Source organism: Haliotis rubra, unplaced genomic scaffold (genome assembly GCF_003918875.1).
Source record: "Haliotis rubra isolate DU_JTF1 unplaced genomic scaffold, ASM391887v1 Scf293, whole genome shotgun sequence".
In the NCBI taxonomy this organism is placed as follows: domain Eukaryota; kingdom Metazoa; phylum Mollusca; class Gastropoda; order Lepetellida; family Haliotidae; genus Haliotis; species Haliotis rubra.
This window is the reverse complement of record NW_025766961.1, coordinates 970,313-997,582: the sequence shown is the minus strand read 5'-3', so window position 1 is coordinate 997,582 and position 27,270 is coordinate 970,313. Positions and strand designations below refer to the sequence as shown.

The 27,270-nt window shown below is 45.2% G+C and overlaps 1 protein-coding gene across 1 annotated transcript in view; it reads right to left on the bottom strand.

Moving 5' to 3' along the window:
* The window catches only part of LOC124282143 (dnaJ homolog subfamily C member 13-like), a 303,611-nt gene that overhangs the window by 251,078 nt on the left and 25,263 nt on the right, over nt 1-27,270 (bottom strand). The window contains 3 exon segments of the mRNA XM_046718113.1: nt 2,253-2,294; nt 8,943-9,092; nt 20,801-20,876. Coding sequence (XP_046574069.1) covers nt 2,253-2,294; nt 8,943-9,092; nt 20,801-20,876 — 268 coding nt within the window.

The following is a 27,270-nucleotide window of genomic DNA, read 5'->3' as shown; positions in this document are numbered from 1 at the left end:
TGTACAGCAGCAGGACAAGGTAGGTACACCATACCTGTACAGCAGCAGGACAAGGTAGGTACACCATACCTGTACAGCAGCAGGACAAGGTAGGTACACCATACCTGTACAGCAGCAGGACAAGGTAGGTACACCATACCTGTACAGCAGCAGGCAGGACAAGGTACCTGTACAGCAGCAGGACAAGGTAGGTACACCATACCTGTACAGCAGCAGGACAAGGTAGGTACACCATACCTGTACAGCAGCAGGACAAGGTAGGTACACCACACCTGTACAGCAGCAGGACAAGGTAGGTACACCATACCTGTACAGCAGCAGGACAAGGTAGGTACACCATACCTGTACAGCAGCAGGACAAGGTAGGTACACCATACCTGTAGAGGACAAGGTAGGTACACCATACCTGTACAGCAGCAGGACAAGGTAGGTACACCATACCTGTACAGCAGCAGGACAAGGTAGGTACACCATACCTGTACAGCAGGACAAGGTAGGTACACCATACCTGTACAGCAGCAGGACAAGGTAGGTACACCTTACCTGTACAGCAGCAGGACAAGGTAGGTACACCACACCTGTACAGAAGCAGGACAAGGTAGGTACACCATACCTGTACAGAAGCAGGACAAGGTAGGTACACCTTACCTGTACAGCAGCAGGACAAGGTAGGTACACCATACCTGTACAGCAGCAGGACAAGGTAGGTACACTACACCTGTACAGCAGCAGGACAAGGTAGGTACACCATACTTGTAGAGGACAAGGTAGGTACACCATACCTGTACAGCAGCAGGACAAGGTAGGTACACCATACCTGTACAGCAGCAGGACAAGGTAGGTACACCATACTTGTAGAGGACAAGGTAGGTACACCATACCTGTACAGCAGCAGGACAAGGTAGGTACACCTTACCTGTACAGCAGCAGGACAAGGTAGGTACACCATACCTGTACAGCAGCAGGACAAGGTAGGTACACCATACCTGTACAGCAGCAGGACAAGGTAGGTACACCATACCTGTACAGCAGCAGGACAAGGTAGGTACACCATACCTGTACAGAAGCAGGACAAGGTAGGTACACTACACCTGTACAGGACAAGGTAGGTACACCACACCTGTACAGTACAAGGTAGGTACACCATACCTGTACAGGACAAGGTAGGTACACCATACCTGTACATCAGCAGGACAAGGTAGGTACACCATACCTGTACAGCAGCAGGACAAGGTAGGTACACCATACCTGTACAGCAGCAGCACAAGGTAGGTACACCATACCTGTACAGCAGCAAGACAAGGTAGGTACACCATGCCTGTACAGCAGCAGGACAAGGTAGGTACACCATGCCTGTACAGAAGCAGGACACGGTAGGTACACCATACCTGTAGAGGACAAGGTAGGTACACCATACCTGTACAGCAGCAGGACAACGTAGGTACACCATGCCTGTACAGAAGCAGGACACGGTAGGTACACCACACCTGTAGAGGACAAGGTAGGTACTTAACACCTGTAGAGGACAAGGTAGGTACACCATACCTGTACAGCAGCAGGACAAGGTAGGTACACTATACCTGTACAACAGCTGGACAAGGTAAGTACACCATACCTGTAGACGACAAGGTAGGTACACCATGCCTGTACAGGTCAAGGTAGGTACACCATACCTGTATAGCAGCAGGACAAGGTAGGTATACCATACCTGTACAGGACAAGGTAGGTACACCACACCTGTACAGGACAAGGTAGGTACACCACACCTGTACAGGACAAGGTAGGTACACCATACCTGTAGAGGGCAAGGTAGGTACACCATGCCTGTACAGGACAAGGTAGGTACACCATACCTGTACAGGACAAGGTAGGTACACCATACCTGTACAGCAGCAGGACAAGGTAGGTACACCACACCTGTACAGGACAAGGTAGGTACACCATACCTGTAGAGGGCAAGGTAGGTACACCATACCTGTACAGGACAAGGTAGGTACACTATACCTGTAGAGGACAAGGTAGGTACACCATACCTGTAGAGGGCAAGGTAGGTACACCATACCTGTACAGGACAAGGTAGGTACACCACACCTGTAGAGGGCAAGGTAGGTACACCATACCTGTACAGGACAAGGTAGGTACACCATACCTGTACAGGACAAGGCAGGTACACTATACCTGTAGAGGGCAAGGTAGGTATAGTTATTAAAGCTAAATATGCTGGTGATATTCATGTGTCTTTTCACAATTACCTTAATCTTTTGGTTTTCATCTGCAAACTGATTTCTGAATCTCTGCAAAACAAAGGATATTTATTTACTCGAGAAAGTTCAGAAAATTATTTCCAGTTATTTTTTTGTTAACCTTTATTTGCAACATAAAGAAGGTACAGAACCGTAACCTAAATTCGTGGATAACCTTGATTCGCAAATCACAGTAATTTTCATGCTGTCTCGTAAATTAAGTCTTGTACGACGCCACGCAGCGGTTCTTTTGATGTACACACAATGCCACGCCTCCCTGACAAAACTGTTCTTAATCTCTGCATTACACGTAAATACACTAAATCTAATTGTCCAACACTGAGAAAAAGGTCCCAAGATCACTAATGCCACTAGAGCTGTGACGATATATCGTAGTATTGATAATCGTGATGCTTTTTCTGACAATAAATATATCGATACTTTTTTTCGTATCGTAATATGTACCGTTGACCTTAAAATTGTGAATTTTCACTAGAAATTGATGGTTATGTCAAAATTTACATTGTTACTTGTTATCAAAATACACCTTTTTAAAGAAAATAACTAAAGATAGCATATCGTGATATGCATCATATCGTTCCAAGATATCGCAATACGTATCGTATCGTGAAATTTCTGTATCTTCACACCTCTAAATGCCACTAATACCAAAATGTCAAGTAAAAAAGATACCGTTAGCACCAACCTTTTCACATCTCATCGTCTGCTTTCCTAGGTGTTAATACTTATTGCAGTTGGCTGTCATACTTAGTGATATATACAGTAACCGACTACGTAATCCACAAAACAAGGTTATGTCACATTTTGTGTCCTACATCATGTGTCAACTCTCTGTCTTGTATGTCAAATCATGTCAACACCTCTCTCCACTGTATGTCCTGTCATGTCGTGTAAGTATCGTGAATGAATGGTGTTCTGTGTTTTATAATGGACTCTCCCAGTTACAGGTATATACAATTACTGAATGTTTATCAAGCAGAGCTGATAGAAGTGAAATCATACCACTTTCATTTCTGAAAGCTGCAACCACGAATCGAAATATGGACTGAATTTCAACAAAAATAATTTCGTACTCATAAAAAACCGACAACATGAGATGTTTCTTTGCCAATAAGACCTAAGTCCACCTGAACTTTCAAATGATAACTGTAAAGAAATATTCAGCATATCAATTTATAACCTTGTCATCTTTCAACGCAAACACATTCTATTTATACAAACCTGTAGAGGTTATGAATTCTTTGAAGAAATTCCTTCTTGGGGTACATATAAGCATTTAAATGTCCATTTTAAATCCTACAACAGTTGTAACAATATTTTCTAATAAAATATTTACAAAACAAAAAACTTGTTTTGTCTTGTGAGACCACCCCTACAGGGCCCCACCGGACCCCCTACAGCCAAGAGCAGGTAACTCTCGCCGTCTACCTCGTACCTCACTTTTCATGCTGAACGTGTCAGACAGAATGAGGGGAGGCGGGTGGCCGTACCCCAAGGAGGACTTTCTTCAAAGAATTCATAACCTCTACAGGTTTGTATAATTCTTTTTCAGAAGAAGTCCTCCTTGGGGTACATATAAGCATATGACAGACTCCCAAAGATATTTGAAACGGGAGTGGCATTCTGTCTGGCAACAACTAAACCTGTGGTGGAGTGAAATCTACAACCGATACGGAAATAGAAAAAACACTTACCGAGCCACCTGACCGCTGATGTCAATCAGACGGGGGCGTGAACTAGAGAGCCCAAGCTTACAGGTCAATTGGCTCAAATCAATTATGACATAAAACCCCACCCCCAACCATTACAATGGAAAGGAATGTATGGGGACATGCCGAAACAACTCCCAACCCTAATATAGCCCCAGCCAGAGAAGCGTGGCGAGAGGTATAAGGGTAGGGAAAGTGTAAAAATTTAAACGCTAAAAAGCCAATAACCCAGGAGTCGAGCTAATAAGTACTGCCAAACTAATGCTCGAATGCACCCCTCCTGTTTGGAAGAGGGCTTGCCGAGACCTCAATAAAACCCAGAGAAATTATTAGCCTCGCTAAAAACTTTCTGAGGAAATCGAACGAGTACAAAGGCCATGTATTGTACGAGTGAAAAACAGGATAAAACACCCCCACCAAACACTCTCGGCGTGAGGAGGGTAAGTGTAGATCACAATCCCACAAAGCTGATTAACACAGACTCCCAAATACCGAAGTCTTGGGAAGAGGGAAAAAACTGTAAGCGTACAAAAATCCCCTGAATAGCGAAAAGCGTAGCCGAACATGTGTTGGCTCACCATTACACTAACCTGGTCACGTGACATGCGGCTCGAAGAGAGGCATACCAAACAGTGCCCCGTGGGGGGTTCATACCCAATTCCTTCGCAAGACGGGTTAATAGTATATGAAGCGTTCAAAACGGACCCCGCCCTCTTGAAGAGGACGTAAGGGACGTATGTACACCCAAACCCGACCCAACCCGCAAGGGTGGTAAGGCTAATACAATGTAGTGATATGAACCATATCGACATTGAAAACAGAACCGATACCAATGACCAGTTACTAACTTGGTCAGGGTGGCAGGACACTCTCCACTGGAGAGAACCGAAAGACCGAACCTAGCACGATCCTTAGAATGAGTGTCAAGTCGGTAATGGCGAATGAAGGTGTTCTGCCGGCTCCAAAGAGCGACAGAATTGATCTTTTCATTGAGCAGTGCCGCTGTGTATTGCCAACAAAGCGGCATCTGCCCTACCCAGTCTGCCTTCAACCCCTCGGGGAAGGTAAACCTTAGCATTGTAACCAAACAATTACATAAACAAGCCAACGAGATAAAGTTCACTTGCTAGCAGACTCCCCAGTCTTCCCGCCACCAAATAGAACACATGGGTACCCGTACAGATCCCTTTGTTCGTTCGTTACAGTCACGGGTGAGCAATCGAAAGATTGGTCCCCGGTGTGGAAGGCTGGGTAAGGGGTGGAAGTTCGATATGAGCAGTCACGTGGAAAGCAATATCGAACTGAGAGTGGTAGGTATCCGGGAGGCGAATACGGACATGATCAGTATAAAATACTGTCAGTGTCGGGTCAGTGGGTATCGCATGGGTGTACCCGACCCTTCTACCAGAGCTCACTACAACAAGTAAAGCCGTCTTCCACGTCAACAAGTGAAGTGAGAGAGACGATATACTTGAAAAGTCAGGGCCAGACTGCCAATTGAGAATAATTGGCAATTTTAAGGTGGGCTGGGTCGCCGCCGAGGCGGTTGAACCCTGATCATGCCAGCTACGAAGCGATGTACGAGAGGGTGCTGCCTAGGCAGAGCACCATCGACCGAGGTGTGAAACGTGGGAATAGCCATGGAGTACCCGGGAATGGTGGAGGCCATAAGGCTCTCAACCAAAATGAGGTTATAGTAACTCCAATATCTGAACTAAATCCGCAGAATAGGGATTATGAAATCCCCCTATCTGCACACCAGCGCCCCCCACCTATCAACACACTGAACGGGTGTGGAATCCCGCCTCGAAGCCAGAATTGTGTCTGCAGCGGTTGCAGGAATTCCGCGTGTCTGGGGGTTAGACCCGACAGAGGCCAAGCCACCCAGTGAATCCGAGGATTCGGGTGTGGCGCCCCGTTCAGAGTGAGAATGTCTGGCCGAAAAGGTAATTCGAATCCCGGCATGCGGGATCGAACACCAACCTGACTGCTGTCAATTCCAGCACATTGATGTGCAGGTTGTGACTTCGTCGTCAAGAGACTGCAGGTCGCCCAGAACATCGCCCTAACCCGGTAGGGATGTATCTGGCTGGACTGAGAGCGACGGTGTCTCCAGGGGGAGCCCCTCGGAGAGACGCCTGACGTCTGTCCATCTGACTGCGTGAGGTTGACAATTCCGCCCAGTTTCGTAAGAGTGACCAACACTGATCGTGAGGTCCCCAGACTCAACAGTTATTCTAAAACCACGATGAGCCAGTCGCCTAGGTACGGGTGACAACACCGGCACTGCGAACTGGCTATCTGAACTGTAATAAACCTCAATTTGGTGAACACCCTTGGCGCCGTAATGTAGCCTAAGGGGAGCACACGAAACTAGTAGCACGTCCCGTCAAACAAGAACCGAAGGAAAATTTTGAAATCAGGGTGCAATGGAACAAGGAGGTACACGACCTCGAGGTCGATTGACGTGCGCCAATCCCCTGTCTCGACAGATGAGATCACCGAGCGCTGTGTCTCCATCTTGAAGGACAGTACCTCTATTAACTTGTTCAGCTCTCAGATGAGAATGAGTCTGAACATTCCGTTCTTAATGGCAACGAGGAAATAAATGGAGTCAAACCCCACATTTTCCTGACCATTGGAAACCACCACGCTGGTTGCCTTGCCCAGCAGAGACTGGATCTCGGCACGGAGTATTTTTGCCGTCTCCCGGGAAGCCGACACTGGTGTGTGTCGCTCCGACCGGGGTTTGTGGCAGAATACAGTAAACCCCAGCAGTCGGCAACTTAACGTTTGCCGGTGCCTGGGCACCTGGGGAATTAACGAGAAGCTTGACAGACTTCCGTATTCCTCGAAACAGTCCCGGGCGTCATAGGCCCATAACCGCACTCATCATTTGGCTGGCACAGCTACAATGCAGTCCTTAGCCAGATGAGAGTTGACCTCTGTCCGATGCCGCCCAGAGTCGCCGACGAAAAAACCAGCGGCACTGTCTCCCCTTTCCACCAGCTCCCGAGACACATGGGAGTAGCCTGGCAATGCAGGGTTCCCCTGGTGTACAAGGGTAGACCTAGGAGCGTTGAGGTGATCGGCAGCTCAGTGGAACCCAGACTGGGGCGCCGAGAGGAACCTGCCCCTACAGGTTTCCCGGGCAACCCCGACTGACCACTAGGCGCCGAGGTGTCCCCGAGCTGGTCGGCGCTGAGGCGACCGCCAGTCAGGGCACCAGGCAAAGACAGGGTGAAACCTGCATCACCGGCGCCAGGCTCCTGTGACGAAGCCGCAGCCGAACCCCCCCCAGATGCGTCCGATCCACCCCCGACGACAGGCGTGCTGAGCTCCTTGCGGAACCCAGACAGCGCCGTGTCAATCAGGGATTTCACGGATGACACCTGGACCATCGAGATCAACACGTTGCGAGCCGAGCTCCTGACGGAGCCTGGACATTGCACTATCAATCATCGACTTCACATTAGTCATCTGTCGCAGCATATGTTGCTGAAATAGTGAAGCAATTGAGTCAACATTTAAGGCAGCAACATTGTTTGAGGGGGAACGATAAAGGCATTTCCTTAGAAACCTTTCATCAAATATTATCCCCCACCTGAAGCAGATTAGTGAAAAACATAAAATCTGCGTGCCTGAAAGAATGCGCGTGAGGCGCAGAAACACAGACAAAAAACACAACCTCGGCCACTATGAGCCACGTTGTGTGTAAACGTATGAAATATGTATATGTGTAACATAACAAAACATAACGTAACAGGAATATTGACGCAAGGGCGTTTATTATGAACATCCTTGATCGTCGTGAGCGTCCTCGGCTAAACACCGGAGGCACACTTTATGACCATTCTGTGGCAGTAGTGTGCATGGCACAACGCACAGGGCTTAAACTGCAACAAACAGAACCACGCCAGTGTTACTAGCAGGAACTGTGAAGCAGCAAACACATAAACACATGTAAATAGCAATAAATAACATGCAAGGGCGATATTTAAATGCTACAAGCTACAGCCTTTTAAATACTAAACATACAATGCAAAGCAGAAAAAAGGCTAGCCACACCTGCGTGTACATACTAGTGATAGAGTAAAGTTGAGTGATACGAAACACTATCAAAATTACTCAACAACGACTAACCACAAATTCGCTGAAAAGAAAGAGAATTTAGGCAAGCCTACCATATAATATGCAAACATTATATATGAACTCCCGACTACAAGCTACCAAGAACATATAGCAAGGAAACCACGATCGCGCGGTCCGCCATTTTGCCTGCCACAAGGCTGGAAAACAGAGAACCCACGGCAAAGTTACAACAAAAGATGAATGAGAATATCAACATATGAAGTTCATCTAACGCCCGTGCGTAAAGAAAGGACTGACTGACTGACTGAGTTTAGTTTTACGCCGCTTTTAGCAATATTCCAGCAATATCACGGCGGGGGACACCAGACTGACTGACTGACTGAGTTTGGTTTTACGCCGCTTTTAGCAATATTCCAGCAACATCACGGCGGGGGACACCAGAAATGGGCTTCACACATTGTGCCCATGTAAAGAAAGGAACCATACATACAGATTGAGACTCTTTTACACTCATCGTATCGGTAGGAGAGCAAACTCGAAACAAACACCACACACGTCTATTCAACAGGACGACAGCATGAAAAGTGAGGTATGAGGTAGACGGCGAGAGTTACCTGCTCTTGGCTGTAGGCGGTCCGGTGGGGCCCTGTAGGGGTGGTCTCACAAGACAAAACGAGTTTTTTGTTTTGTAAATATTTTATTAAAAAATATAGTTACAACTGTCGTAGGATTTAAAATGGACATTTAAATGCTTATATGTACCCCAAGGAGGACTTCTTCTGAAAAAGAATCAAAGTTTTCTCTCCTGATCAGGTGGTAATGCAAGGTACTTAAGGTGAGTTTAGTCTGAATCAATGGGATAAGCCACAAGTCTTACTAGTGCCTCGGTGAGAAGATCTGCTCTGTGATCTGTAGAAAACTTCATTGTATCTGTTTTCTTCACACCTTTCTTCATTGTTATAATGAACTCTGTGTTGGTGGGTCCTCGCACATTTGGTACAATACTGATGAACTCACTGTAGGGCCACTGGAACAAAACTAACCTTGATGAAACACACACTGTAATGGCTCAAATACTAGCCAGGACTACCCAGATAATACATAAACACATGTGACAAATAACTTAACACTGGGAAGATCATGTCAGATGAGTCGGTAGTTGTTTCCTTATTCCACGTATGTGTTGCATTATGAAAAAAAAACTGGTGATGAAGTATTTTGGCAATAAAGATTTTCCAACAAATGAAATAACAATGTCAAAATGTGATGGTTAACAACAATATTGTACAAATCTGTACAATCAAGATATTGTCAAGAGCTGTGTTAAAAGAGAAAATGACTAGATAGTAATAATATGAATGAATGTATTTACATTACATAAACAGTCTGTTGGGAAAAGCTGGAGAAAAATACAATTCTTCTGAAATAAACTGAAACTGGATGCTCCTTCAAGCCCCATGCAGGAATAGCCCTATCACAGAGCTCTATGCTGGAGAGGGCAAAGGTGCCGAGAAAGATACTAAGCATACCAAAGTGAAAATTTGGCATGGATATTTCTTTTTATAATGATAATTTTTTTCAACTTATTTGTTTTCGGTCCGCAGTTTTTATTGATATTTGAATATCAATGCTGACAGCCATGTCAATTGTACAATGTGTCCAATTTGTCACCAATGTATAAGGTGAGCTATACTTACATGGTATAATGATTTGAAGAGTCATAAAGTCATCATAAGCAGAAACATACATTAAATACTGTGGCTCCTTCAGTCTGGCTCAGGACAAAAAAAAGTTTACCAAGATAAATATACATTTTCAAAGAATATAAAAGCATGTGTTGTATTTGAATGACATGGAGAGTTTCCCACAATATCAATCACTGTATACCCACTTTTATTATATTTGAATAAATATTGTTGCCATATTAAAACCTCTAGAAGAAAACAATAAGATTCTGAATTTGAATATTTATAAATTAAAGATTGTAGCCATATTAACACTCAAATTTCCAGAAGAATCCATCCAGCCTTTTTCGCCAAGTGAAGTAAAACTGAGATTTTAAAGTATATTCTACAGTATGTATGCAGAAAGTATTTGAACATCAATGGCGAAAGGAAGTTTTGTGAGATTGCTGTTTTATTTTAAACTGTTTTAAACAAGTTGCTAACTTATATAAGTTATAATCACCACCCTGCTACACATGCATCGTCATTTCTAAGATGCTTCGGGTGAAAGATCAAAGGCGCCGACAGTGCTTTATCAGATGATAATGTGCACTTTTTGCATCATGTCACAATGTAATGCCATTCTAGTCTGCCCCCTCGTAATCGAACAATTTTGCATTACGTCACAATGTAAGCGACGTCACGATGCATGTCAGTTGTCATCGCCTCCTACAGCCTCCTACAGTAAAGTACTCCATAGCATCCCGTTCCTTGGTTTGCAGTTGCTTCACGCAGCTAACGTCACTGGTGGAAACAGTACATTTATGTTTTGCGATCTTTAAAATGTCTCAATTCAACTCACAAGTTTTCAGCGACACGGTAACATTCGCAATGATTACATTCCCACAACAATTTATTTCAGAACAATTGTATTTTTCTCCAGCTTTTATAGGCTATAATGCAATCGTGGAATACCGCTCAGCTTCATCTGGATGTAATGATCTAAACTTACGTTGATAGTAGAAATGCGACGTTCATATTTCCCATAGTGTTTACGTTGATCACAGATGTAATTAAAATAATTTAGAGAAGATATTTAGTCCGAACATAAACCGTCATCAAACTGTTTATCGTTTGATTTTTCTGGTAAAGTTCACCTTAACGTAGAGGGGGCAGACACATCAATAGAACAGCGCGCCAGTTAGCCCGGTGTGAGGATTCTTAATTTAGGTCACTGACACCGGTTGTTTTCTGCCTTAGATTAATCATAATTATCCTTAGAAAGATGTAATTTTTCAAGTAAAATTGATATTTTTATACTTATCCTGACTCCTGATCTTTAGCTTATCTCCCTTTTCTTTTCGTGTTTCCAGCGGGGAGGTTGGGGGGGCTTCTCGTCATGAGTCAGGATAAGTATAAAAACATCAATTTTACTTGAAAAATTACATATTTTTCCTTATCCTGACTCATGATCTTTTGCTTATAGAATCCGACGGATTGGTGGTGGGTCAAGCCACTTTGTGGATTCAACAGCTGTCCTTAGATACGTCCTGTATCCCCCTCCATGGGAACTGCGAAACGGCATTTTCGTGATCCTATTCTTCCAACTTCCGTTATAACTCAGGGGGACCACTTTCTTGTCTTACTTCAGTCTCAGACAAGTTGAATCATGTTGATTCATGTGTCTACAGATAAACTAGTATCTTCTTATTACTAGATATCTTATAACAACCCATAGATTATGATAAGATCTTTATCATAAATAAGTTGCAACCCGTTCACGTACAGGTAAGATCTTTACCTGTACAGGATCTTTAATCACTCATGCTAGTCTGTCCTAGACTGTGCGCATGGACTTTCAAACTAATACTTTTCCTTAGTAAAAGTTATCAACAAGTCAACGTGATAAAGGGTGTGATTTTCCAACTCAGTGCCTTTGAGGAACCGTTAATTGCTGTGCTACAACGAGAGGCCCAAATTGGTGAATGCCTGAGACGTCTTCAGTGGCTATGTCTCGGAGGTAGTGGTTGGCAAACACCGTGTCCAACTTCCAAAAGCAGCCCTCCATAATTGCAGATATAGAACAATTGACGCCAGTGCTTTGACTTCATGTGGGTTGGAAGCTCTAGGAGGTTCTAGTCCTGCTGCTTTATAGGCTCTCAATATGACGTCTCTCATCCAGAACGATATTGTCGTTCTTGAGACTTATGCTGATGTCTCTGTGGATAATGGGATGAACAGGCGTTTGAATTTTTGTCTCCTTGTCTTAGTCTTTTGAAGATATATCTTCAGGGCTCTGACCGGACACAAGGATAACTCCTCTATATCCTCTGGTCCAAGGATTGTAGCTAGCGCCGGTACATAGAACTGTCTATCTGGCTGACCAGTAGTTGGTTCTTGGCAATGAAGTCCCATCTAAGTCCTAGATGAACTGCAACATGTTGCCCCGTGTCAAATCTGGTTTGACCAAAGTCCAGCGCATGTATCTCTGATATTCGAGCTGCCGTGGCTAGCGCAAGCAGGAACAGAGTCTTCTGTGTTAGCAGCTCGAAGGTAGTCTGATCTAGAGGTTCGTAGGCATCACTTGTAAGATGACGTAGAATTACATTCAGATCCCAGGCTGGAGCTCTGAACTTCTTTTGCTGGTCCTCCAGTTTAAAAGATCTCAGCAGAGCAAGTAATTCTGGTACTTTCGCCAACTTGATCCCTGTTTTCATGGTAATGACTGTACTGATGGCGGCGAGGTATGTAGATAATGTCGAACCTTTCAGATGTCTGGTCTGTCTAAGATGACACAGGTATTCCGCCATTTGAGGATGAGTAGCTTTCATCGCAATGAAGCCTTTCTGCCTTACATAAGTCTCAAACTTCAGCCATTTGTCATCATACAGGTTACGAGTAGATCTGCATAACGCTAGTGCTACTGCCTTGGCTGCCCTTCTTTTCTTCAAACATGTTTTGATACGGTCCACACTTGTAGCTGGAATGCTGTCAGGTTCCTGTGGACTTGCTTGGTGTGCGGATGTATGAGTAAGTTCGGCCAATCTGGTAACTGGACTTCTGAGATCTTCTATTAGGTCTAGGAACAATACTTTCTCTGGCCAGTATGGCGCGACCAAAGTCAGTTGTAGCGTCTGTGTCTGTTTGATCTTCAACAGTACTTCCGGTAGTAATATCAGGGATGGAAACGCGTAAGCGTTTAGTCCTTCCCAAGACATGCTCAGTGCATCTGTTGCCCAGGCTTGAGGATCTGGAACTGGTGAGACAAACGTCTGTAGTTGTTTGTTGAACCTCGTGGCAAACAGGTCTATGCAAGGGGATCCTATTTCCCTTATGATGAGCCGGAATGCTTCTGGATGGAGCATCCATTCCATAGGTGATGGGTGCAGTGGTCGGGAGAGAGCGTCTGCAAGTACGTTCTTGGCTCCGGGTATGGGACACACCTTTATCCAGATGTTTGCTTCCTCCGTGATGTGGAACAACTGGAATGTGAGCTGTAGCAGGTTTGGAGACCTTGTAGATCCTTGCCGATTTATGGAGAATGCCACTGACGAGTTGTCCGTGTGGACCATCAGCATTTTGTTGTTCAGCGAGCTCGACCATAGTTGTGAGGAGTTGATCATGGCTTTCATCTCCAGCAGACAGATGTGAAGATGCTGCTCTATTTTGGACCACCTTCCTGATGCAACTTGATTGTTGAGATGCGTACCCCAGCCTTGTATCGAAGCGTCTACGTAGAGATGTGTGTCGAAGGCCGGCTCTTGTAAATGGGTCCCTCCGCAAACGTTCGCCCTGCGTGTCCACCACAGTAGATACCTCTTGAGGTTGTCTGGCAGCAAGATTGTGTCGACGCTGTCTAAATGTTTTGTCAGGAACCGTTGCAGTGGTCTTAGTTGTAACCTTCCTGTGCGAGTCAAGTCCTGCGCCGAGGTTAGTAGACCGAGTAGAACTTGCCATGATCGTAGTGTTAATGGAGAGATGACTGCTAGTGGAATCATGGCTTGTATCTTGACCCAACGATCTTCTGGGACGACAATACGATTCTGTGTTGTGATAAACCTTATCCCCAGAAATTGCAGATCTTGTTTTGGTTCCAACTCTGACTTCATTAGGTTCACCAGCCATCCTAGTTGAGTGAGCAACTTGATCGTGAAGTTCAGCTGTAGTCTGAGTTGACTGGCATCTTGGTGAACCTGAATTCCGTCGTCCAAGTAGAAGGAATTGCGTAGACCTCGATGATGTAGATATGTGACTATAGGCTTGGTTACTTGTGTGAATAGCCACAGAGCCGAAGATATTCCAAACGGTCGGACGTTCCATTGGAAGTGCTGCCTTCTGAATAGGAATCGTAGATACTTTCTTGATTCCAGATGTATGGGGATGTGTAGGTACACATCCTGAAGGTCTATGCTGGCCATGTAATCTGCTGGACAGACGAGTAGTCTGAGTTGAGGTAGGTGGATCATTCTGAACCTGTCTGGTTTCAGTAGATAGTCTTTGTTGAATTTGCACATTTTGTAAATCAGTCAGAACTCCTCCCTGGAGTTCTTCTAGGGTACTAGAAGAATTGGGGAGTAGAAGACTGCAGTGAGATGATGCTGATCTATTATCTCTACCGCCCCCTTCATAAGTAGTGAGTTGATGGCTTCATGTAGTTCGAAGACCGTCGAAGATAATCGAAGACCGTCCGGCTGAGGGTGAGCGGAGGTGTGGCCTTGAGATGTACTCTGTATCCTTCTCGCAGTACTTGGGAGACGTAGTCGTCCTCTAGTATTCCCCAATTTTTCCAGTACCTTTGTAGACGTCCACCCACTGTTGATGGTTTTACAGGAACGGCTGGGGGTGGAAGACTTCTATTTTATACATCTTGTTCCGGGAGTCGTTGACTAACTTTATGTTATCATCCCATTCAGGCGCCTTTGAAAATGGATCCATATGATGTAGAGGGAATCTCTTCACATTAAATGATGGCAGATGCTGACTCTGGTACTTGGATGCTTTCGCGAAAGCTGTGCGAAGGTTGGAGGGTACCCTGGATATAGGTTCAATCGGAGGGATAGTGACGGAGTCAAAGTCATCGTTACGCATCATATAAGTGTAGACTTCATCTTTATCCTTAGAAGGAGACTCCAAGTTCAACCCGTTGGCAATCCAAGCTGTAACCTCTGCGTCTGGGAAGACGAAGTCCGCTTGCTCATTCAGTGTCTCCTGATTATTAGAGCTAGGCCTCCGCGTATCATCCATCTGCAAACCTGTATCCCTTGTCGAACCTTCATCATCCTTTCGCGAACCTCTATGTTGAGAGTCCTCTCTTCGCGAACCTCTATCTGTAGATTCATCTCTTCGCGAACCTCTGTGATGTGAGCTTTCTCTTCGTGAACGTCTGTTGCTAGATGTACCCTTTCGCGAACATCTGTGATGTGAGCTTCTCTTCGCGAATGTCTGTCTCTAGATGTATCCCTTCGTGATTGTCTGTGATGTGAGCCTTCTCTTCGTGAACCTCTGTCTCGTGATGAGTGACTTCGCGAACATCTGTGAAATCTCGATCTAGAGCGGCTAGGTGTAGGGGATGGATCCTTCGATGTTCTCGAACGTGGAGGGTTCGCAGATGTAGAATGTTGAGTAGGCATCTCATGTCTTCTATCCACCTCCAAGATGACAGAGTCGTCCGACTGTGGAGACCTTCGTAAAGGTGTACGTTCGCCAACATAGTCTTGAGACGTAGTTCTCTGAGGAGTAGGTTCGCACAGGTCAGTAGGTTCATGTAGGTCCCTAGGTTTGCGCATGATGTCAGTAGATGAGAGGCTTCGCCGAGCCTTCGCTTCTTCCTCGAACCTGCGTTCCATCATGGTCATCATCTGGTTGGTGAATTGTCTCATAAATTCACTTGGGTCAAAGTTCTGAGTTGGTTGAAGCTGCTGCGGTGTAGAAGAAGCGTTCGCGAACACTGATGAGTTGTTTGCCTCAACTTCATTGCGTTGAGAGGTAGGTGGTAGTTCGTCAAACAGCTGTCCTGCTGTGACCGTTGCAGGAGACGATCTAGTAGTTGTAGACGTCGATTGAGTCGCTGATCTCGTAGGCACTTCGGGTAGAAGTAGTGGGGGATCATCAAAAACGTCTACTTCATGTGGAGGTAATATCTCTTTGTTGAAGGATTTCTGATGCATTGACTTACTAGCCTGCGTAGATTTACCCTCCGATCTGGTAACAGATGCTTTCTTCTGCGATGTAGAAGAGGATGGTGTCTTTTTCTTAGCTTGAGTCGGAGTCAACTGCGTTGTAGCCGATCTATTCTTAGCCCCTGTACCAGCAGACTGCCCCTGCAACGTACTCAACATAGCACCAGTAAATGTAATTTTCTGAATAAAATTGATATTTTATACTTATCCTCATTCATGCTTATTGCTTGTCTCCCTTTCCTTCCGAATGCTAGTGGAACACTTGAATCCCCTTTTGAAGCTCCCTTCAAAAAAAGCGGACGTAAAATCACTCACCAGGAGTCATCTCCCTTCCCCAGGTTTTGGTGGGAAACCGGCGCCACCTGTCGCCATGCTCCTCACTCTCTCCGTATTTTACAGCCTGACACACTGATTTACTGGGAAATCCAGAGTGCCTTGAGGGGAGGTTGGGAGAGCTCACCTCATGAGTCAGGATAAGTATAAAATATCAATTTTATTCAGAAAATTACGTATTTTTCCTTATCCTGACTAATGCTTATTGCTTGTAGAATCCGACGGAGTTGGTGGTGGGTCAAGCCACTTCTGGATTCCTACTGATGAATTTACGTCCTATTTACCCCCCATGGGAACTTCTGATGGCACTGCTGCTGCTGCTGATGCTTACTTCCATCTTTTTCTGATGAGTTTGGGGGGACCACAACTTGTCAGATCTGCTGGAACGTTTCTTCTGCTGACATTATGTGTGGATTTATGCAACTCCATCTCTTGATGCTTGCATCAAGTGGAGAAGCAATCCTTCTTCATGTACGAGTAATTCTTTTACAAGTACAGGGTTTATCATTCATGCTGGTCTGTCCTAGACGTGCGCATGGACTCTAAAGCTCTCCAGAACGTTGGCTTTGCAAGTCACGTGATAAAGGGGTGAGATCCTTCTCCGCGCCTTTGTGGAACCATTAGTTGTGTTACCACAAGAGGTACAATTGGTGAATTCCGGAGACGTCTCTGGAAACGATGTCTCTGAAGTAGTGGTTGGCAAACACCGTCTCCGACTTCCAAAGCAGCCTTCCATTATCGTAGATATTGAGCAGTTTCCATGTAAGGCGAGCGTAGATGCTAATGCTCTGACTTCAAGAGGATTGGAGGCTCGTGGAGGCGCTCAAGTCCTGCTGCCTTGTAGGCTCTAAGGATGATTGCTCTCATCCAGAATGATATCGTAGTGCGTGAGATCTCTGTGGGTGTCTCCGCCGATATAGGGATGAAAAGGCGTTTGAATTTTCGTCTCCTGTTTTTAGATCTTTGTAAAAAGATTTTCAGTGCTCTGACTGGGCATAAGGATAGGTCCTGGATATCCTGTGGATTGATGATAATGCTGGGACGTGGGACTGTCTGTCGGGTTGACCTGGCAGTTGATTCTTAGCTATGAAGTCCCATCTCAATCCCAGATGAACGATGTTGTGATGTGCATCAAACGTATACGTTCAAAGTCTAGAGCATGTATATCTGACATCCATGCTGCTGTTGCCAAAGCGATCAGGAAGAGAGTTTCCTGTGTAAGAAACTCATAGGATGTCCTGTCTAGTGGTTCATAAGCATCACTGGTGAGAAGCTGTAGAACTACGTTGAGATCCCAAGCCGGCGCTTTAAACTTCCTTTGTTGATCTTCCAATTTGAAGGATCGTAGTAAGGCCAGTATTTCTGGTACTTTAGTCAGTTTAACACCCGACTTCCTGGTGATTACTGAGCTGAGGGCCGCTAGGTATGTAGATAGCGTTGAACCTTTTAATTGTATTATTTGTCTGAGATGACAAAGATATTCCGCCACTTGAGGATGAGTTGCTTTCATCGCTGTGAAGCCTTTTTCCAAGGCGTATTTCTCAAAACTCTGCCACATGTCGTTATACAAGGTGCGGGTAGATTTGCGTAAAGCTAGTGTAACTGCTTTCGCTGCTCTGGCGGAGCATTCTCCTTTCGTCAAGCAAGTCTTGATACACTCCATGTGTGTAGCTGGCACACTGTGGGTTTCCCGTGTGCTTGCTTGGTGTGCGGATGTATCAGCAGGTTCGGCCACTCTGAGAGTTGCAGTTTTGGACTTCCAAATTCTTGTGTGAGAATAGGAATCCACATTGTCGCTGGCCAGAAAGGCGCGATCATATCAGTTGCAGCTTCCTCGTCTGCTTGATTTTCTGCAACACCTGTGGTATTAGAGCTGGAGGAGGAAACGCCTAAGCGTTTAGTCCTACCTCGGAGATGCTTGGAGCATCTGTTGCCCATGCTTGTGGATCGAGAATCGGAGAGACGAATGTGGGTAGCTGTTTGTTGAATTTTGTTGCAAAACAGGTCTTTTAGTGGAATTTATCGTCTGTATGATGTATCTAAAGGCTTCTGGATGTAGCATCCATTCCGTCGGGGGTTGCTTGTGTTGGACGAGATATGGCGTCTGCTATCACATTCTTGGCTCAAAGAAAGTGGCATGCTCTTATGTAGATGTTCAAGTCATCTTTTATGCTGAACAGATGAAAGCTGAGGTCTAGTAGATATCTTGACCTTGTTGATCCTTGTTTGCTGATGTAGAATGCCACTGTGTCCGTGTGGATCATCAGTTGTGCATTCCTTAGTATGCTGGACCAGTGTAGTAAGGTCCTACTACTTTCATCTCAAGCATGTTGATATGCAGACTGCTCCTGACTCGACCATTTCCCTGCTGCCACTTCTTTGTCAAGGTGAGCTTCCCAGCCTTGAAGTGATGCATCTACTTAGAGATGAGTGTTGCACTCCGCTCTGATAAGTAGATTCCTCTGCAAATATTCGACTTCCAAGTCCACTATAGAATTATGGTTTCAATCCGTCCGGTAGTCCGAAGGAGTCCAGACTATTGAAACGGGCGTTCACGCACCTAAAGTGGGCGCAATTGTAGTCTTCCTCTGTGAGTCATGTCTTGGGCTGACGTGAGAAGACTGAGTAGGCTCTGCCAACTTCGTAGTGGTAAAAGAGAGAAGTGGTGCTTGAGATACGATGGCTTGTATCTAGACACAACGATCCTCTGAGACGACCTTGTAATTCTGTGGCATCCTTGCCATGTCCGTAAAGGAAGCGAAGCAACCTCCGGATCTGGGACTGCCATCGTTGTTAAGTCTATATATAGTAGACTGGCTGCCGCGAACAAATTTCGTCAACATATGTTGCTGAAATTTGCCGGATAAACAGTCTTCAATCTGCTGACAGGGAAGGTCTCTAAATCCTGTGAAGATGGTCAAATCACGCTGTACCCTGCTAACTGGACTGTAAACGGACTGTAAATGGAGCCCTCCTCCCATGTTGAAATGTTGTTTACAATCTGTAGACAACTTCCTGACATGTGAGCGATGTCCGACTTCTGCGCAGGGCGTTGTCTCTCATGGACCAATCAAAATGCAGCATTTTGATTCCTTTCAGATTCCCGCGATGTGACGTCACTGGTGTTGCAGGAAAAAGATCCTTGTAGAATCTTGTGCAGTCATTGATTTCTTCATCAACACTCGGCCTTGTCCGTAACCTCCCGAAGTTACACGAGTGACCACGTGTATAGAGGGCTGAATGGTAAACGCACGAAAGATTTCGCCGCGTAATACCGATGTAGGTAGACTGACTCCCTGGCTGCTGTGACTGTTCCTTCATTCCTGAAGATAATGCAGTCGTCATCTTATACAAATGATCAGTTGAAATTCCATACTTGCTTAACGGGCTGTTGCTTGTAGACTGTATTCATCGGTCTCAATGAAGTGTCGTAAAATAACCCCCTTTGTGTTGAATACACAAAGGTGTTTGTAGAGTTGATACTTGCAACTTCAGTGTAAGATCTACAACGGGAGTCGTTGATGATCTTGCAGTTCACATCAATCTCTGAAGGGTTCTGTGTGAAGTAGTGGGAAATCCCTGGCTTGGACGTCGGGGATATGTTGACTGTGGAACTTCATAGCCTTACCAAGGCTGCGCTGAAATTCTCCGGTAGTATCTATCAAGTCGTTAGCTCTTAACCGGGACGACTTGACTGCCTGAAGATCTGCCCGTAGGTGAATGATCTGTATATGGACGTGAGTCCCTCCTGGATTCTTAAGAAACATCATTAACCTTCATGAATGTGTAGGTTCTGAGGAGATTTTTGTGCAGTTAATCCCGCTACTTTTGAAGAATAGGATCTAAATAAAAAGGATATAAATGACGTAAAAGGGAGAAAGTGACGAGGAAGTCGGGTCACATGACTGTTTGCGCAGGAAAAGGGCAAAAGGGAGGTAACTCATGGGTGAGTGTATTTTTACGTCCGCTTCAGAAAATTCAAGGGATTCAAGTGTTTCCACTACCATTCGAAAAGAAAAGGGAGATAAGCAAAAGATCATGAGTCAGGATAAGAAAAAATTATTAAATTTGGCATCTTACAAAAATACATGCACTGGACACAATGACACGTCAGCCTATTGCCTCTGAAATGAAGAGACTGGTGCTATTGTGAAGATACAATCTCCTTCATTAATTGTTGGTTTATAGCAACAAAATCCCACAAGGCAACTCTGAACCTCAACTTCTGGTCCCCATCTGGTATAAGTCCAAAGCATGTGTTTGTCAAATGGAGCATGTGAGCCATGAAATCAAAAAGAGTAACTCTGACTGCTCTATCAGGTGGGCCTGAAGACAATTGTGATACGTGGTCAATGCAAAAATTCAGCATCATACATTTGTGCAGATATCTTGAGATATGTATTGATGTGGTGCAATCAGGTCTTTAAATAAGTACACTTAAGCTCAAAAAGACAAATTTTCCAATAATCTGCTGAACGAATATCTACGCAAACATGTATGCGTGTTCATTATTAAGTGATAACCACGAAGGGAAGTTGCTTTGTTGTCCACTAACATACCTGATTTGTAACCTCATATGTGTTCGGATTGTAGGTTGTGATTCCATGTGTCCCAACAGAAAATATTCTCTTGTATCTGAAAACAAGAAAACATTCAGTCATCAGATAGACAAATAAAAATAGAATGTTTTTTTCTCCAACATGTTTTGTTGTTTACTCTTCAGGGTAGTGTAGCAGTTACAATATGACGTCATTACATATATATTGTGACGTCACAATAGGGACAACATTCTAGAGGAACATGGTTTGGCTGCCTTAGGTCACGTGTACGATTTTGACCAATCACGATCTTTATAGCAGACTGTAGTGAAAAAGCATCATTAGAAACCAATCTTTATCCAATAAAATCGCTTCTTACAACTGTGAAAATACTCTCGGCAAGGGTACAGTGATATTGTTGATGTTCAGAGCTTTCGAACCCGCCATCAAACGAATCGCCTCACATGTTATTCATACGAAGCTTCGAAAACCGAGGTATTGCCTGCTGTTGTATCAAGTAATGGAGCAGAAAGCCACTGATATCAGGAAATTGACGACCATGCATATTATTTGAGAAATCCTTTTCAAAATAATTTTCGGATTGCGTAAAAATGAACATGTAATTTTCTGAATAAAATTGATATTTTTATACTTATCCTGACTCATGCTTAATGCTTGTCTCCTTCCTCTTGCGAACGTTAGTGGAACACTTGTATCTCCTATTGAAGCTCCCTTCAATAAAGAACAGACGTAAAATCACTCCTCCCAAGAGTTATCTCCCCAGCTGTTTAGGCGGGAAACTGTGGTGCCGTCGTCCCCACATGCTTCACTCTCTCCTGATTATGAGCCCGACACTTGAATTTGCATGGAAATCCAAAGTGTCTAGTGGGGAGGCTGGGTGGGCTTACCTCATGAGTCAGGATAAGTATAAAAATATCAATTTTATTCTGAAAATTACATATTTTTCCCTATCCTGACTCATGCTTAATGCTTGTAGAATCCGATGGACAGGCGGCGGGCAAGTTACTTTGGATTTCATGTAGTGATTTACGTCTCTATACCCCCATATGGGAACTTCGTGTTGGCACTGAATTTAACTGCTAATCTCTGCTGCTGCTGCGACCCTGACCTTCCAGCTGCCTTTAGATGGGGGGACCACAATAGTTAACTTTAGGTCCTTTCTTCTGTTAACATTTTATGTGGATTTTGCGACTCCATCTCTTGATGCAAGCACCAAGTGGAGAAGCGACCCATTCCTGTATAAGTATCCTTACAAGTACTGGGTCAGATTACTTATGCTAGTCTGTCCTAGACGTGCATATAGACTTAAAGCAAACCTCTCCGGAGTGTAGGCTTTGTAAGTCATGTGATAAAAGGGCGAGACTCCGTCTCAGCGCCTTTGTGGGACTGTCAATTGTTGTGCTACAACAAGTGGGCCGAAATGGTGAAAGCCAGAGGCATGTGGCGATGTCCTTCAGGTAGTGGTTGGCAACCATCCTGTCCCATTTCCAGAAGCAGCCCTCCATATTCGTACTGATAGAGCGATTCCCATGTAGAGCGAGCGTTGACGCCAGAGCTCTAACTTCATGTGGGTTGGAGACTCTTGGAGGACAAGTCCTGCTGCTTTGTAGGCCCGTAGTATGACAGTTCTGATCCAGCTTGATATCTTAGTGCGGAAGACCTCCGTCTGTGTCTCTGTCTATATCGAGACGAAAAGACACTTGATATCCTGTGGTCCAAGGACTGATGATAGTGTTGGGACGTGGAACTGTCTGGCTGGATGACCTGGCAGTTGATTCTTTGCTATGAAGTCCCATCTCAGTCCCATATGCACGATGTTTTGATTTTCATCAAATCGTGTTCCCTCGAGGTTCAGAGCATGTATTTCCGACATCCTTGCTGCTGTTACTAAGGTTATCAGGAACAGCGTCTTCTGCATCAAGAACTCGAATGATGTTCTCTATAATGGTTTCACATCTCTGATGTTGGTCCTCCTTGGACAATCATAACCTATTGGACAAGCATCAGTCTGCATACCGACAATGTCATAGTACTGAAACAGCTTTAGTACAAGTTAGTGATGAGTTGAGACGGAATGTAGATGGGGGTGACATAGCAGCATTGGTCCTTTTAGACCTCTCCTCAGCATTTGATACCATAGACCATAGTATCCTTTTAAATCTGCTGAAAACCCAGTATGGAATTGACGGCATAGTACTGAACTGGATAAGCTCCTATCTCTGTGACAGACGGCAGTGTGTAATGATAGGGAAAGACAGATCTGACAGCATTACTCTCAAACATGGAGTACCACAGGGATCTGTTTTGGGACCGTTGCTGTTCCTGCTGTATACTGGTCATGTTGCCAACATCACATCAGTCCACAACATGTCGCATCACTCTTACGCAGATGACACCCAACTCCTCAAGAAAATACCACTGCAAAATCTAAATCAGTCACTTCAAGAACTCACAAACTGCACAGGGGAAATCAAGTCCTGGATGACAACTCATATGCTTAAACTCAATGACACGAAGACTGAGGCACTTCTGGTAGGAACAAGTCACCAAATTTCAAGATGTCCCATTAAGAACCTAACCATCGCCGATGCAGTTGTTCCTATAAGCTCATCTGTCAAAGATCTAGGCATATACTTTGATACATCACTGTCAATGGAAACGCGAGGTGAACAACATCTGTAAGACTTGCTATTTCCATCTTCAAGCTCCATCAGCTTACATCCGCCAATATCTTACAGCTGAAGCCACCCATGCCTTAGTTCGGCGCTTGTGATTTCAAGGCTCGACTACTGCAACAGCTTGTTGTTTGGGATCAGTCAGAGGCTATTGGATAAGTTACAGAAGGTGCAGAACACGGCCGCACGATTATCAGTCGCATTCCCAAACATGGCCACATCACACCTGTTCTTAAACAGTTGCACTGGCTCCCCATCAAGGCAAGAAGTTTAACTACAAAATCCTCTGCTTGACCTACATGGCCCCGCCACGGACTTGCTCCCCATATCTCTCTGACCTGCTTACTCCTTACTCAAACAAGCTGCCTTCGATCATCCAATCAGGAGTTTCTGTTCGGTGCCAAACTTCAAGCTTAAAACTTTTGGAAACCGGACTTTTTCATATGCAGCCCTAACCTTGTGGAATTCACTCCGCTACAATCTGAAAGTTTCTGATAGTATTGCCACATTCAAGTCAGGACTCAAAACATACCTGTTTTCAATGTATTATTAGGAACTCTATTTTGGAAGCGTACATATTGCTGTATAAATGTGGGAGACTCTTTTAATCTGTCATTGTTGCGCCTTGAGCATATCTGCTGACGTGGAAAAGGCGCATGAAGAAATCTGCATTTTATTTTTTATTTAATTAAAAGGGAGTAGTAAGGCCAGTAACTCTGGTACTGTTGTCAGTTGCACTCATCCTCATGGCGATAACTGAGCTCAATGCCGCTAGGTATGTTGAGAGTGTTGACCCTTTTAACCGCTTCGTTTGTCTAGGTGACAAAGGTAGTCCGCCACTTGAGGATGTGTCACTATCATGGCTGTGAAGTCGATCCTCAAAAAGTATCATTTGTCTCGAAGCGTCACCACTTGTCGTCAGACAAGTTGCGTGAAGACTTGCGTAAAGCTAGTGAGACTGCTTTCGCTGCCCCGGCGAAATATCCTCTCTTGTTCAAGCATGCCTTGATACAGTCCACACGTGTAGCCGGAACACCTCTGGGTTGCCGTGCGCCTGCTTTGTGTGAGGATGTATTAGTAGATTCGTCCACTCTGGTAGTTGCAGTTGAGGTAGGCCTAGTTCTTGTATGAGAATAGGGAATCCTATTCTCGCTGGCCAAAAAGGCGTGCCCCAAGTAGTTGTGGGTCTCTCGCCTGACTGATTTCTGCAATACCCCTGGTATTAGAGCTGGTGGAGAAAACGCGTAAGCGTTTAGTCCTAGCCAGGAGATGCTTAGCGTGTCAGTTGCTCATGCCCGTGGATCTGGTATTGGTGAGACGAATGTTATCAGTTGACCCTTGTGGCGAAGAGGTCTATTAATGGTGCTACCATCTCTTGTATGATCTGCTTGAAGATCTCTGAATGTAGCATCTAGTCTATTGAGAATGGCTGCGTTGGACAGGATAGTGTATCTGCAATCACATTCTTTGTTCTTGGAATGTGGCATACTCTGATCTGGACATTCAGGTTGACTGTTATGCTGACCAGCTGAAAGCAGAGGTCCAGAAGGTTCGCCGACTTTGTTGATCCTTCTGTGGATGTAGACCGTCACTGTGGAGGTGACTGTATGTACCGTCAGATGAGCATTCTTCAAAATGCTGATCCAGTGGAGTATGGCGTTTATCACTGCTTTCATTTCCAGCATGTGGAAGTGCAGATCTTCTCTGCTATGGTCCATATCCCAGCTGACACATCGTTGTCGAGGTGTGCTCCCCAATCTTGGAGAGATGCGTCCACATAGAGATGCGTCTTGTACTGCTCTGAGTCCACCATATTAGATATGGATTTAATCTGTCCGGGAGTCCGAAGGGGTCCGGATCGTCCAGTTGTACATTCACGAAGACCAGTAGTGAGCGTAGTTGTAGACTCTCTCTGCGTGTCATGTCTTGTGCTGACGTGAGAAGAACCAACAGATTCCACCACTTCGTAGTAATAACAGAGAAAGTAGTGCTTGAGATACAAGGACTTGTATCTATATCCTTCGATCTTGAAACCCTTACCGTGTCTGTAAGGGAAATGAAGCGATGTCCGACTCTGTGACTGCCATCGCTGGGAAGTCTATAGAAAAGTTGTCTGGCTGCCGCCACCTAAGTCTGGCCAACGTATGTTGCTGCAAGTCGTCTGATGAATCGTCTTCAATGATGACAGGGAAGGTCTCTAACCCCATGAAGGCAGCCAAATCACGTAGGTCCCGTCTAACTAGACTGTAATGGAGGCCTTCCTCGCTCGCTGACATGTTGTTGTTACTTGTAACCCATTTCTTGACCTGTGAACTACGTCCGACCTCTGCGCAGGGCGTTGTCTCTCGTGGTCAAATCAAAATAAAGCATTTTGATTCCTTTGGCTTGCCGCACTGTGACGTTACCGGTGTAGCAGGAACAAGGTCCTTGTAGAATCTAGTGCCGACTTTGATATCTGATCAACTGTCGGTCTTTTCCGTAGCCTTCCGAAGTTACACGAGTGACGACATGTATCGAGGGAAGAATGTTAAACGCGTGAAATATTTCGGCGCGAAATATTTCGCCGCGTAATACCGATGTGGGTAGCTTGTTTTCCCGGCAGCTGTGACTGTTACTTCAATCCTGAAGATAATGCCGTCGCCCTTTATACAGATGATCAACTGAAATCTTCACATTGTCAGCTTGTAGACTGCATACATCAATGAAGCGTCGGAATTGTAGAATTAATGCTGAACTTGTTGTAAATTCTGCTCAGGGAATCGTTGACGAGTATGTATTTTCCTTGCCGTAGCAAGGCTGCTGTTGAACCCCGCCAGTGAGAATCTCTGCAGATCTGTACGAAAGTGAAGATCTTCTATATGGCCATGAATCTTCTCATGTAGATATAACAATCTATGTGAATCCTGGATTCAGTCTGAAGATCCGTCCCGGTGATGAATTCGGACAAGAGTACCCCTCTTGAACTGTATTACAATGTCCTTCAGTCTGTGTACAGACGAAGACCTTTCCTGTCTAGGGTGACGATACCTTTTGTCCTGGTTGAATAACCTTGAAGATCTGCGTAGCGATCTGCGTAGTGGTCGGCGTGGTGTGACTGTATGGCGCCTTGCGTGTAGGTAATCGTCTCGTAGTCCGGGATTGCCTTCCTGGCAATACATTCCGAAATGGTGATTCCAGTGATGATCTGCAAGGCGTCGTTGATGCCCTTGATGTAGGTAGTCGGCCTGAAGATCCCTTATTAGGCTCATCATCTGTTGACAGTCTCTGAAGATAGCGCCTTCCTTCGCGCAAGTTGTAGACGACATGTAGCGTTCTGTTAAGAAGCTAAGTACTGCGACGTCTCTGCGTTGTAGATGGCCTGTGCGAATGCCTTCGCGCAGGCTCGGTGATGGCATGTAGCGTTCTGTTGAGAATCTAAGTACTGCGGTGTCTCTGCGTTGTAGATGGCCTGCGCGAATGCCTTCGCGCAGGCTTGTTGACGGCATGTAGCATTCAGTTGAGAGACTAAGTACTGCGATGTCTCTGCTTCGCTGGGGATCTGCGTGGAGACCTGTGTGAAGACCTTCGTGGAGACCTGCGCGGAGACCTGTGCGGAGACCTGTGCGGAGACCTGCGTGGAGATCGGCGTAGGGATCGGCGTGGGGAGTGGCCCGGCGAACTGCGTCTGTAGGGTGACCTGCGCAGAGATGAGCGACTGTGGGTTCGCGGATGTCTCGGCGAATCCCTCGACAATCTGCATGATGCGGAAGCCGTCTTAGATACTGTATCTGAAGTCCTTCGCGAATGCCTTCGCGA